Below are 13,031 nucleotides of genomic sequence, written 5' to 3'. Positions count from 1 at the left end.
TAACACATGATTTAAAATCACAATGAGAATAGATGAAAAATCATCCTCATCAACCATATCATGATTTATCGTGAAATTGGTTTCAATGGATGATGTTTTAGGTCTCATTTGTCTTTTGTTAAATTCTCATTTGCATGATAACAAAGATGTGAAAATGTATAGTATTATCTAGTTCTATCCAAATATCGATAACAAATAATATGAGAATTTAAGGTAAGGGTGACTTTTTGTTGACTATGCAAATCTCACAACTGTCATAATGTAGCTTAAGTATTGATACCAAATTTTGAAACAATCTCCAAAATTTTGTAAGGTATCATAAAGCGTAAGTAGAAATAGTTTATTATGGTTTTAGTAACCTTAGCATCTAAATTTGTCACCAAATCGCATGTTAGTTATTTGCTGATTTTTGGTAAGAAAACATGTCTTAATTAAAATATTAGGATTAGCAGACTTAAATACCATTAATATATAACTACCAATTTTGGTCAGCTATTTTTTTTTTAAAATTATGGATAGTCTCGTTGCTCATGCCTAATTTAATGGCATATTTTTGCAACGAGATTTCTCTGTTTAGAACTTAAGTTAAAAGTAGTACTTGTATTCTATCAATGAACGTTAGAATTATCATCTTTTAGGTTTTATCGGTAGTGAGTTAAATAACATCTTATTTTTCAGTACAAAACATTTCTTTTCTTTTACATATGTTGCTGATCAACACACTCATTTTTCTTTGGTACTTCTGAGTATTATAGTTGATTCTTAAGGCACCAAATTATACTATTGAAAATTTTAGTTTGTAATGTACTATAAAATTGTACTTATTTTTTTGTGTGAACCCTTAATTTTATGGTTTATGATACTGTACATAATGATGTATTCAGTAATGTCATTTAACCTCATAGTTAGAATTTTAAGGAGTGCATGTATCTTAGGAGTTATTTTGATTATTCTTAGGAAAACTGAATCTTGAATAACTCTAATGATAACATTTATTTAATGAGTTCTTGATTCTCATAAGAGACATTATGTTTGATGCATCCCATACATCATGCTCTAGTTTTCAATAGTATGGTTGTTATTAGAAAGAGATGGAGAATTGTTTAATTATGTATTGAGGGATAATCAAAGCCGAGAAGAGCGGAATGATTATTGAAACTTTTTATGAAGCAAAATTCATATTGTGTTTTGAGATTATAGTGGATGATTTGGATGAGATACTAATTTATGGAAGGGAATTATAGCGAGTAATGCTATGAGATATTAAAGTAAGACAAATTAAAGTTTATGATCATTAGATTAATGAATGATCATTAATGTGAAGATCACAATATTTTATTGAAGATGTGATATGTTTATTATTAACATCAAACTAATAGGCTATAATTAAAAGTTCTACTTAAACAAAAAATAAATCATCGAATTAAAATCTATTTAAGTATATGTGCAAAACAATTGTAACACATTACTTTTGGGCAGAAGTGAGACAACCATTTTTGTTATGCACGAGTTAGTTTTATTAAACCTAAATGTAACACATCACCTTTCGGCAGAAGCGAGACATTAGGTTTATATTAGGCAAAATCAACAAAAACTTTTAGTTAGACTTGGATAATAAGGTAGATGTAACACATCACCTTTGGGCAGAAGTGATACATCAAAAGTCATTCAAGTTAAGTTATTTAGTTTTGTAAAACATTTAATGTAGTTTAAGTTTAACAAAACAACAATTAAGGAAGTTCACGGTGGTATGATGAGTTCTCGGTCTACCCTTGAGTTTTCGATCAACGGGTTGGTTCTCAGTAAAATGTAGGTTCACGGTAAAATAATAAGTTACCAGAGAAATAAAACCAACAACTGTTAGCCTCAAATCTAATAACCGTTAATCCTAATTATAAACCGTGAAGCCATGAAGCTAATCCGATAAGATTGATGCAACTAGTTATAAAAGATTTTGATTATCATTTCATTAAACGTTTGTGTATCTATCTAAGTTTTATAATTCAATTACAATTAATAATAATAATAATAATAATAATAATAATAATAATAATAATAATAATAATAATAATAATAATAATAATAATAAAAACTTACGGATGAAGATACACACTTTTAGAAAATATAATCAAATTTAATGTTAAGAGATTTGAAATCTAAATTATATATATATATATATATATATATATATATATACACAGAAAATATGGAATACGCTAATCCCTATCGTACAAAATCGTACGTGACAACAGCAAGCGTCGATCTACACTTATCATTCAGTTGAAAGCGGTTAAGGAGATCCCGTGTATTTTTAAGTGAGAAGAGTACGATTGTCTTTTTTATTCGTCATTCGAATTTGGTAATTTACGTATAAACAGTTACGATCCTGATATTTAGCTTAATTAAAATCAATTTCTTATTTTACGAAACAATTTATGTACCAAAAACTATCAATTGAGCTCTCTTGAGTACACGAATCAGTTTTTCAAGCGATTTTTGTGATTTTAGGGGTTTGAAATGGAAGACGATCGCGAATGTAAGTTTTTGCTGTGTTTTGAATTAATCAACTGTGGATATATACTATGTATATAATCGGCGGGGGGTGGCAGTAATCTGTATGTTAGTTCTCACGAGAATCACATGATAATTGATTAGTCTTGTTTGTGAGCGTGTTACGAGCGTGTTCATATTAGGACTGTTTTATTTTTTGATGTTTCATAATACGAACGTATCATGAGCGTGTTACTATATCTGATTTATGAGCTGATTATAATGTAGTATAATATGAGCGTCTTATGAGCGTGTTACTATTAGGATTGTAAAAATGGTTTGATTATAATTTTGAGCGTGTTTTGGATGATCATTTTTATATTGATGTTTTGTGTAGATGATTCAAGTGTTTTGGTTGAAGGTCAAGGGGTTGATATCATTCCTGAAGTTGCTTCTTCATACAAACCTGTTAAAGGAATGATGTTTTCGTCAATTGATCAAGCATTTGATTTTTATTGTGAATATGCTAAAAAAGCTGGATTTGGGGCTCGTAAAGGTGGATCTTACATGCATGGTGGTGTATTAAAGACTAAGTACTTCACATGTTGTAAAGAAGGTCACAAGCCAGCTAAAATGTATGATTTAAAAGGTTATTGTAATGAATCAAGCAAGCCATATTACAAAAGGAGGAAGAGGCCGACAATTAGATGTGGTTGTAGAGCACATATACAGTTGAAATCTGTTGACGGTGAATTTTTTCAAGTAGATGATTTTGTTGAAGGCCATAATCATAAAATGGTTGCAGGTTCTGATATGCAGTTTGTTCGTTCTGCGAGGAAGTTAACACATGTCCAAGATGAAGCTATTTATGAGCTTTCTAATATGAACTTGGGACCTGTTAAAGCGTTTAACCTTACGAGAACATAGTACGGTGGGTTTGAAAAGGTAAGTGTAACTAAAGATGATTGTAAGAATTTTAAACAAGGTTTGAATTTGTTATATTGGGAGTATGATGCTGAGATGATTGTTCAGAGATTGTGTGCGAAGAAAACATTTTCATCCGATTATTCTTTTGAATATGATGTCAATGATGATCATGAGTTAATTCGTATGTTTTGGGCTGATGAGACTTCAAAGAGTAATTATATTGCATTTGGGGATATTATATCTTTTGATGCTACATTTAAGACTAACAAGTAAGTTTGTGTGTATGTATAGGATTGTCTGTATGTATATGTTTTTGTGTCTATTTTATATATATAGGTACAAGATGGTTTTTGTCCCATTCACGACAATTGATTGTCATAGTGTTACTGTTGGTGCTAGATTACTAGCTTCTGAAACTATTGAATCGTACACATGGTTAAGTCATTTGGTTATGCACCGAAGGTTGTTGTTACTGATCAAGACCCTGCTATGAAGCAAGCTATTGCAACTGTGTTTCCAAATACAAGGTGTAGGTTATGTATGTGGCATATCATGAAGAAAGTTGCTGACAAGGTAACTTTTTTTATTTTTGTGTTTTATGCAGTTTGAATAATGAGCATTTGACAAGCGTTTAATGGCAATAGTCTCTTTCTTTTTGATGTTTAATATGTGAGCATTGTATGAGCGTAACATGATTATATTAGGACGACGAGCGTTTATATAAACGTTTTAACATGTTTTTGTGTATCAGGCGGGGGCTGATTTATGTAACAACGAAGATTTTAAGAGTAGGTTATGTAACATTGTGTGGACTGATTCAATTAGTCCTTTAGAATTTGAGGAAAAATGGCAGGCTATAATGGTTGAGTTTGATCTTGACAAGAATAAATGGCGTACTGATATGTATGAAATCAGATTTGACTGGATACCTGCTTTTTATAGAGATGAACTTTTGTCTGGATTGATGCGTACAACATCAAGATCAGAGAGCGAAAACCATTTTTTTGGAAAAGCTACAAATTCTCAATTAACATTAGTTGAGTTTTTCAACCATTTTGATTTTTGTATGGAGATACAAAGATACAATGGCAGACGGTGTGATCATGATAGTAGGTACACGTATCCGCAGTTAGAAACCAGAAGTTATCTTGAAAGGGAAGCGGTTAGGATATATACAAGAGCTATATTTAATGATCTTCAAGATGAAATGAATGAAATTGTTGGTGGTGTTTCACAATTCAGTTCTTGTGAAGAAGAAGGAGGGTTTTTGAGGTGTAAAATAATGGATTTTAATGCGTATGTTCCAGGTTTTTTGGAGGTAATTATGAGCGTTTAGTTTAAAATTATTTAAGTTTAAGTTAATTAACAAGCGTTTTATTTTTATAGGTTGTGTTTAAGGACGGTGAGTTTGGTGAAGAGTCTATTGCAACATGCTCCTGCAAAAGATTCGAACAATATGGTTTGTTGTGTCGGCATATTTTCTACGTCATGAATATGTATCAAGTCAAGAAATTCCCTAAAAGATATATAAATGATCGATGGAGGAAAGAGGCTGCGGTGAATATCAGAACAATTCCAATGTCAGAGTTTGGTAATGATCAGAATAGGAGGATAAAAGAAATTTCAAGAGAAATAAAGTACACTGGTGAATACCTTATCAATAGTTATGTTGCAGATATTGATGAATTAATTAAAGATAGAGATGAGATGAATTTGATGATTGAAATAGCATATTTAACTCAGTATGAAAGGGTACGTCCATCCAAAAGGGACATATTTGCTGCTGGTTTAGGTTTTGAACAGCCATCAGAAGTTACCGTTCGTGTACCTACTGGAATAAGAAACAAGGGTCGTGGCTCGCACAAAAGAATTAGATCAAAGAAAGAGATTTCCATTAGTCGCTCTGGGAAGGGTTATAGGGAGTGTCAAATTTGTCACCTACCTGGCCACAACAGCAGAACTTGTAAAGCATTACAGCAGCAACCGCAGCAATGAATTCGTAGTTGATTGTTTTAGATAGAAAGAGTTAGTTTTTTGTGTTTTTAGTTTTGTGTGTTATGTAGTTACCTTTTTTTACACAAGCGTTTCACAAACGTATAACAAGAGTATGACAAGCGTATGACAAACTTATAACAAAAGATAAAGATTTTATTTATTTATTTTTGTAATACATGGGTTTACACCCCATCAGACCCCATCATCATCAGACCCCATCATCAAACCCCTATCAACCCCATCAACCCAAACCCCATCAACTCCCACCGCTCCATGTTCCTTGATCTTCTCACGCCCATCTTCCTTGAACTCCATATTGGCTGAAAAATTTGAAACAGTGTTAGCCAAAGTACCATACACGAAGTCGTAACATGTAGTCTGCTGCTTGAGGAACTCAGCAGTCTGTGCCTTGAACTCACTGTCTGGTAGCTCCATGAGTTCATTGTATGCATCAAGAGTTTTTGATTTCTCTTGAAGCATGTAGGCTTGTGAGTGCTGAAGGACGTTGAGAAAGTTCTTGTCCTTTTCTTTCTCAAGATCAAGCTTGGCATTCACCATGCTTTTTACGGCTTTATCACTTGAAAACATCTTTTTGTGTGTTTTTTTTGTGTGATATGATTAACAACAATGGATGTGAAATATATAGACATAATTTTGGATGTCTACTAATTATGGGTAGTTGAGATAGAGTTTATTTATTCAATGTCATTTAATTTGATCATCACACAAACTGCATTTATTATTTATCAAGCGTGATACAAGCGTGATATATATATTTATTTTTTAATCTTGTTTTGGTTGTTGACATAGTGTAATTTAATTTAAGTGATTTGATGTAGGCTATTATTACAAAATCTTTTTTCTTTGGACTTAAGTGTTATACAAGCATGATATATATATATATATATATATATATATATATATATATATATATTTTGTTTGGTTGTTGACATAGTGTAATTTAATTTAAGTGATTTGATGTAGGCTATCATTACAAAAATCTTTGGACTTAAATTTTGGCAGATGAGTTATAATAAATGTAATTTTAAGTTTTTGACAAAACTAGATTAGTTTCTTTTTAACGAGATTCGGCTGCTTAGCGTGTGAAAGCGTACAAGAGCGTATAATGAGCGTCTCATAACATCTCTCATTATATGTGAGCATATAGTAATGAACTTACACTGTTGCGTCCGTGAGCATGCAGTTATGAGCGTTGTTCAAGCGTTTTGTCATTTTAATATTTTTTTACACTATTTTGATCCGTGACCCTGCAGTTGTTTTGTTGTCCTTTTTTTACTATTTGGCCCGTGATATTTTTCCTATATATATGCTATATTTTGTCACAGTTATATCCACCCATCTCAAAATCAGTTATAATGGATGCCTCATCATCATCATCTTTCAAGGAAGCGTTGAAGATGAAAATTGTTGAGCTGGTAGCCGCCTACAAAGCTTGCCGTGACTAGCTAACATATGAGTTTGTGATGCTTAATAATAACATGGATTACAAGGATGTTATTACGAATGTTCTTGTCAAAATTCCTGCTAGTTCTATCCGAGATCTTGCGGTTTTGTTTATGGTTGACATCGGGAAGAATGAGTTAGAACAGTTCAAAGAATTATCAAAGGCAATTCTTGAGCTAAACTGTTCAATGAAATTGAAGTTGGATTTTCTCAAGTCACTATTAGAGTAGGAGGCAAGTGGGTGATGTTTGAGAGTTTGATGAGCGTTTTGTAATGTTTTTTTAATCATGTACTCCGTGTTATTTTGTGTGTTAATAATAATATTCCAATGTTTTTGGTTAGTTGATTTTTTCTAACATAAGGCCATTGACTAAAATAGACAACAAAGTCAAATTAGTTGTTGCCTTCTTTTGAGTTCTTCAACAATCTCCTCCCCGGACATTTCGGTGTCGTTTTATTCACTAAGTTGTTGCGCCTTCTCGATCAGATTATCTCTTTTCTTGTTTATATCCAACAGAAGGATTTTGGCCAAATACTTTGTCCTCAACTTTTTTAGCTGATTATCTTGTTTAGGACATTCTCTATAAAATCCGCATGTCCACGGTTTCTTCCCATCATACTTCTCCATGTGTCTCATAGCAAAAATCCGACAATCTACCCCGTTTTCGGTTGTTCTTCATGACATCCTTAATCTTGTGATTGGAGCCTTTTTTATTTGTTCAGCAATGGGGTGATTGATTTTCTTAAGATACATGTAGAAGACGGTTTTCTAAAAATCAATTAAAAGCAGTTAAGTATCTCACAAATTTTTATAATAGATTTTGTTGAGAGTTTGTTGAGCGTTTACCAGGATTTGGGGATTCTTGTTGTATCTTTCTTCAAAAAGTCTTTTGATTTCTTTTTGTTTGTCTGCTGGCTTTTTAAACTTTTTATTAGTCGATACTTCTTGATGTCCACTGTTGTCAAGCAACTCTATTACTCCGGTTTGAAGGTTGAAAACAACCACATAGAAGTGATCTTTATGTAGTATTGGCACGAAGAAAATAGCAACTTCCTTTATTGTTCTGACATCACACCTCATCATCTGTTTCTCAATGTTGTCCGTAAATACATCGAGTCTTTGTTCGTTTATGTGACCAAATGCCTCATTATAATGGTCACTTGTCTGCATAAGAATTCAAATAATGCTTGTCAAACGCTCATCAAACGCACAAGACCAGTTAAAGAACATTTTATTCAGTCATCACAAACGCTTGTCAAACGCTCATCAAACGCACAAGACCAGTTAAAGAACTGTTATTCAGTCATCACAAACAAGCCTACCAAACACTTTGGTATACCCATATGGTGAAATCAACCCAAACGCTTTTCAAATGCTTACAAACAGAGGTTAACTGACAACGTAATAACCAATAATTAAAAACAAATAATACAATTTAAGATAAAATTAAACCCTAAAACGATTACATCTACTGATTGTTTGTCAAACGCTCATGAAAACAACTGTTAAAACCTCTCTAAAACATTAATCGATTATAGGAATAATACACAAACACCTGATTTATTAGTAATTTAAGGTTTATCTTGTTTATGCTTTGATCTTCGTTCCTTCGTTGAAGCAGATGAGTTAGGGTTCTTTGTTTTATCCATCTTCATTACGATTGAATGTAGTATGCTTCAGTTACTTCATCGCCAGAACAGTTGATAGTTTTAGTTGATTGAATGAGTACGCTTCGTCTCCGAGATTAGTTGATTAATAAGTTGATTATTACGAGCGATTTTAGGGAGACTAATTGACGATGTTACCCTTTTTGAAGAAAGAGGCGCGCATTTTAAAAAAATTGATCGGACACTTGATTGTGTCGCGTACTGTTTGTACGATATTGGATTAATGTACGATAACCGCACTATATATGTGTGTATATATATATATATTATCAAATTTTCAAAATTTAAAGAATAAATAAATAATCAAAATTTCGTTAAGATTGCACAAAATAATCATGATGGTATGATCTTTATTAATAAGTAGATTTCATTATGGACTTTAAACTTCGAAAATTTTGAAGAACATTTGGGATTTTCTAGCATGTGTCCTAAGGGCATATGTAAGAAACATTAATTATGGTTATATTCTTGTTAAAACTATATATTTATATTAATTACATTAATAACTACTATATTTAACATTGTATTCTCCTCTCCTAAATCTTATCTCCATTGATGACTAGCCAATAAAAAAAATTTAATTCCCTCTAAAATTACTATTTCATCTCCCACATTTTTATATTCATTTATATGTAAATAATATTCAAATATGAAAGCAACTTTTGAAATTCCTATAACGTCTCCAAGTGTTGAACCAACTCAAGATCAGCTTGCTTTAGGGATTCAATATTACGCTTGCAAATAAAATGACACAAGTTTTGTTATCAAGCATTACAAAGCGGCTCGATGACATAAGGCTATTTAGGAAGGTAATATGGCTGACAGCACTTGCAAAACTTTGAATTTGTCGGGATACTTTGTCGTCATGTTTTGAGTGTTCTTCTCCATGCGGGTTGTTTTGAAATTTCTTTTAGTTATTGGCTATCACGTTGGAGACGAGAAGAGGCTCAATTCAAAAACGTCTCTCAATTACACCAGAAAGGAGCTTTGGATATTACATCATCTTTTACAGAAAATAATGATCATATAACTAATGCAATTTGGGGGTTCAACACTTGGAGACGTTTTAGGAATTTCTAAAGTCACTTTCATATTTGAATATTTTTTACATATAAACGAATATAAAATGGTGGGAGATGAAATAGTAATTTTAGAGGGATTTAGAAAAAGTTATCAATAGAAGTAAGATTTAGAAAGAGAAAAAAATAAAAGTTATATATGGTAGTTATTAAAAGATAAATGTAACTAATATAAAAGTTTAGTTTTAACAAGAATATTTTCATAATTAATGTTTCTTACATGTGCCCTTAGGGCACATGTTAGAAAATCCTTTTTTTTATTTGAATCGAAATCTTTAAAAACAAGTTTTTATATGATCTCCAATAGATGAAAACTTGTTTTAATAATATAAAGCACCATATGAACCAAAATATTAAAGGTTACAATCAATTTTCTATGTGAATGTGAACCAGGATTTTAATCAAAACAGTTTTCCAACTTTAATTACATGTTGATCAGTTCTTCATGTTAGTAATGGAAAAACATGATAATGTGATAAACTATAATTATATGCGTACTTGCTACAGTAGTGAGTAGAACCCGCAACAAAGTATGATGTAGTCGACATGTTTGTCATGTTGATCGAGTTCCCCTTTAGAATGTATAGTTAAGGACGATGTTATGGTTTTTGAGAGAAACCCGGTTTTGGAGAGACAAGACACACAAAATTGTATGTGTTTTTTTGATCATATTATGTTGTTAATTATTCTCTCTATATATACACCCAAGGGAAACCCTTTATTTGCTAATTAAGGGTAATATGGCTCATCAGCAATTACTAGGCTAATATATAATAAGGTTTAATTAATATTTTGATCTATTATAATATTTTAATGGCCACATATATATTTAATCTTATATTCTATTTGTTTTTTTATAATTTATTGACATCATTGGAAATTAGTAAATGAGATAAAGGGCGAATTGGGATAAATCTTACAAAAAATTATCTTAATCGATTTTAGAAACACCATTTGATAGATAGTTCAAAATTCAAGAAGTCATCTGATAGGAATCATATTCTAGTTTTAGTATTAATTGTCATTTATCAATTTTGGGAGCGGGTTAAGTGTAATTATATTTCTATAAATAGGTATCAATAGCCAATTGGGAGAGGAGAGTATGTTTATGTTGAATATGGCATTGCGATGGCTCCTGCTTATGCAGTGAGATAGGGCTAGGCCCGGAACTTGTAACCTTTACATTTTCGTTAATACAATCGTTCTTCCATCTTATCCCTATTATCCGATCTTCGCTCTATCTATCACAATCATCACATATATCAAACCCTAACATTGGTTCGACCTGCCTAGATCCGCCGGATACCTGCCATAGTGCCATTTTATTATGTTGAATCATGAAAACGCTAACTCAGAATTACCGATTGGATGCCCATGAGCTTCAGATCAAGATATTATAAACTGATGTCACTGAAATCAATTCCACCTTGAAGTTATTGGAGGAGGATTGGGCTGAATCGGTGGAGTTTCGAAGGGTGTTTCTAGACTAGATGAAGCAACATGAGAAGAGAAACGATGAAGGTTCGATAAGATCTAGATTCACCGACAAAGTTTTCTCTGCTTCGGATTCCAATTTTGACGTAGATGAACCTGGACCTCAGAATTCTGATTCACCCAAATCCTCATGAGGTCTCGACACTAATCTCCAGATCCCCGTCACTCCTTCCAGGTCTATCTTCAGATCCGAAAAATTAGAGCATGGTGGATCGTTCCTATGGCTCTATTCCTAATTCTCCATATCTACTCGCTCAATTTGAGGCAATAATCACCCATTCTGAAGTCAATTCGTTTGGCGTGGGTAATAATCTACTTAGATCTGACAAACAATCAACCGACCAAGCCAAATTGGGGCTGGTAGGTGATAATTGGGTCGCATGTCAGTGGGCTTTGGACCCAGTGAGGAGCAGGAAACTATTGTGGGCCAGGACTCTCCAGATTTAGGCCCGTTAACCAGATTGGGCTTCAATATGGCTGGAAAATCACCACCGGAGGGGAAGACCGGATGTAGGGATGTCGCTCAGATCCCAGTTACTTCAGCTGTGTTTCCCTCTATTGATTCGGGGTTTCAATTGAATTCAATTGCACTTGAGGGAGTAACCATCCAATCTGCTGGTCGACTCGGTGGTTCCAAGGATTTCTTAATCCCTATATTTCTATTTCAGCAACCTCCACCGCTGGAAACACAGCTTCCGATGGTCACGATGATGTCCGCGTTCAAAATTGGCGATTGACGCCTTGGTTAGAAAGGAGGTACAACACATTTGCTCATTTGTACAGAGTTTGATAGTAAAGCAAATGAAAAGATAATTGGTACAAATCATGATGATAGTGTTGTTTTGGAAATTAACAGTTCCGATGAGCATTTAGATGAGGTTATTAATTCCTCAAAATTGGAGTTAGGTGACATTCTAAAGGGATCAGGTTCACCTCCTGATTATGGTGTGGATATGTCCAATCTAGGGTGGGCACCTACTAATACTCTCATTTCCAGTTCCATCAGATTTGCGACTCCGGCGGGTAATCCCCAATTTGGTGTATTCGCGCCCTCACCAATTCCTAATAATAACCCGAGTCAAGACCAAATTGATAGTAAATTGCTTGTTGTTCAAACCTTTGAGTGGAAACCGGGTTGGGACTTTGGTTGGTTCGACTATACCCGACCTCTTGCTTTTGCTTTGAAGCTATTTGTTTTGGATGAGGATCCTAAACCACCTGACCCGTATACAAACCTTAAACCAGATTTGTTATGGAAATTGTTTCATGGTTGGTGCAAGACTGCAAGTCAGGTTGCTGTGGGTGTTGTTGGTTCATATCATTTTTGTGGGTAGTGCATGGGCAGGTTCGACCACCTAAAGACGCAACCAAAACGATCTCCATATTGGATTTGAAATTAGTTAGCCGATTCCAGTCTTGAGGACAAGACTGTTTTGAAGGGGGAAGTAATGATAGGAATCATATTATAGTTTTAGTCCTAATTGTCATTTGTCTATTTTGGGAGGGGGTTAAGTGTAATTATATTTCTATAAATAGGTATCAATAGCCAATTGGGAGAGCAGAGTATGTTTATGTTGAATATGGCATTGCCATGGCTCTTGCTTATGCAGTGAGATAGGGCTAGGCCCGGAACTTGTAACCTTTACGTTTTCGTTAATACAATCGTTCTTCCATCTTATCCCTATTATCCGATCTTCACTCTATCTATCACAATCATCACATATATCAAACCCTATTATATATTTAATCTTATATCTATCACAATCATCACATCTTATCCCTATTATATATTTAATCTTATATTCTATTTGTTTTTTTATAGTTTATTGACGTCATTGGAAATTAGTAAATGAGGTAACGGGCGAATTGGGATAAAATCTTACACAAAATTATCTTAATCGATTTTAGAAACAC

At 33.2% G+C, this 13,031-nt stretch overlaps 1 protein-coding gene across 1 annotated transcript; it reads left to right on the top strand.

Annotated features, from left to right (window-relative positions):
- The first annotated feature begins 4,276 nt into the window (after window positions 1-4,276).
- Window positions 4,277-5,412, top strand: LOC143543105 (protein FAR1-RELATED SEQUENCE 3-like). Its single transcript, XM_077035508.1, has 2 exons — window positions 4,277-4,735; window positions 4,816-5,412. The coding sequence occupies exons 1-2, from the start codon at window positions 4,277-4,279 to the stop codon at window positions 5,410-5,412; spliced, it is 1,056 nt and encodes a 351-aa protein (XP_076891623.1).
- The last annotated feature ends 7,619 nt before the right edge of the window (window positions 5,413-13,031 follow it).

This window comes from Bidens hawaiensis, unplaced genomic scaffold (genome assembly GCF_021521415.1).
Source record: "Bidens hawaiensis isolate Kalapana, Puna unplaced genomic scaffold, B.hawaiensis_p1.1 tig00013027_1, whole genome shotgun sequence".
Classification (NCBI taxonomy): domain Eukaryota; kingdom Viridiplantae; phylum Streptophyta; class Magnoliopsida; order Asterales; family Asteraceae; genus Bidens; species Bidens hawaiensis.
The sequence above is the reverse complement of the archived record's forward strand: the minus strand, read 5'-3'. Positions and strand labels throughout refer to the sequence as shown.

Excerpts from the sequence above, each read along its gene's own strand:
- LOC143543105 (XM_077035508.1), top strand. The coding sequence starts at position 4,277 with ATGGTTGAGTTTGATCTTGACAAGAATAAATGGCGTACTGATATGTAT. Across the intron at positions 4,736-4,815 it reads ATGTTCCAGGTTTTTTGGAG|GACGGTGAGTTTGGTGAAGA; the intron begins GTAATTATGAGC and ends GTTGTGTTTAAG.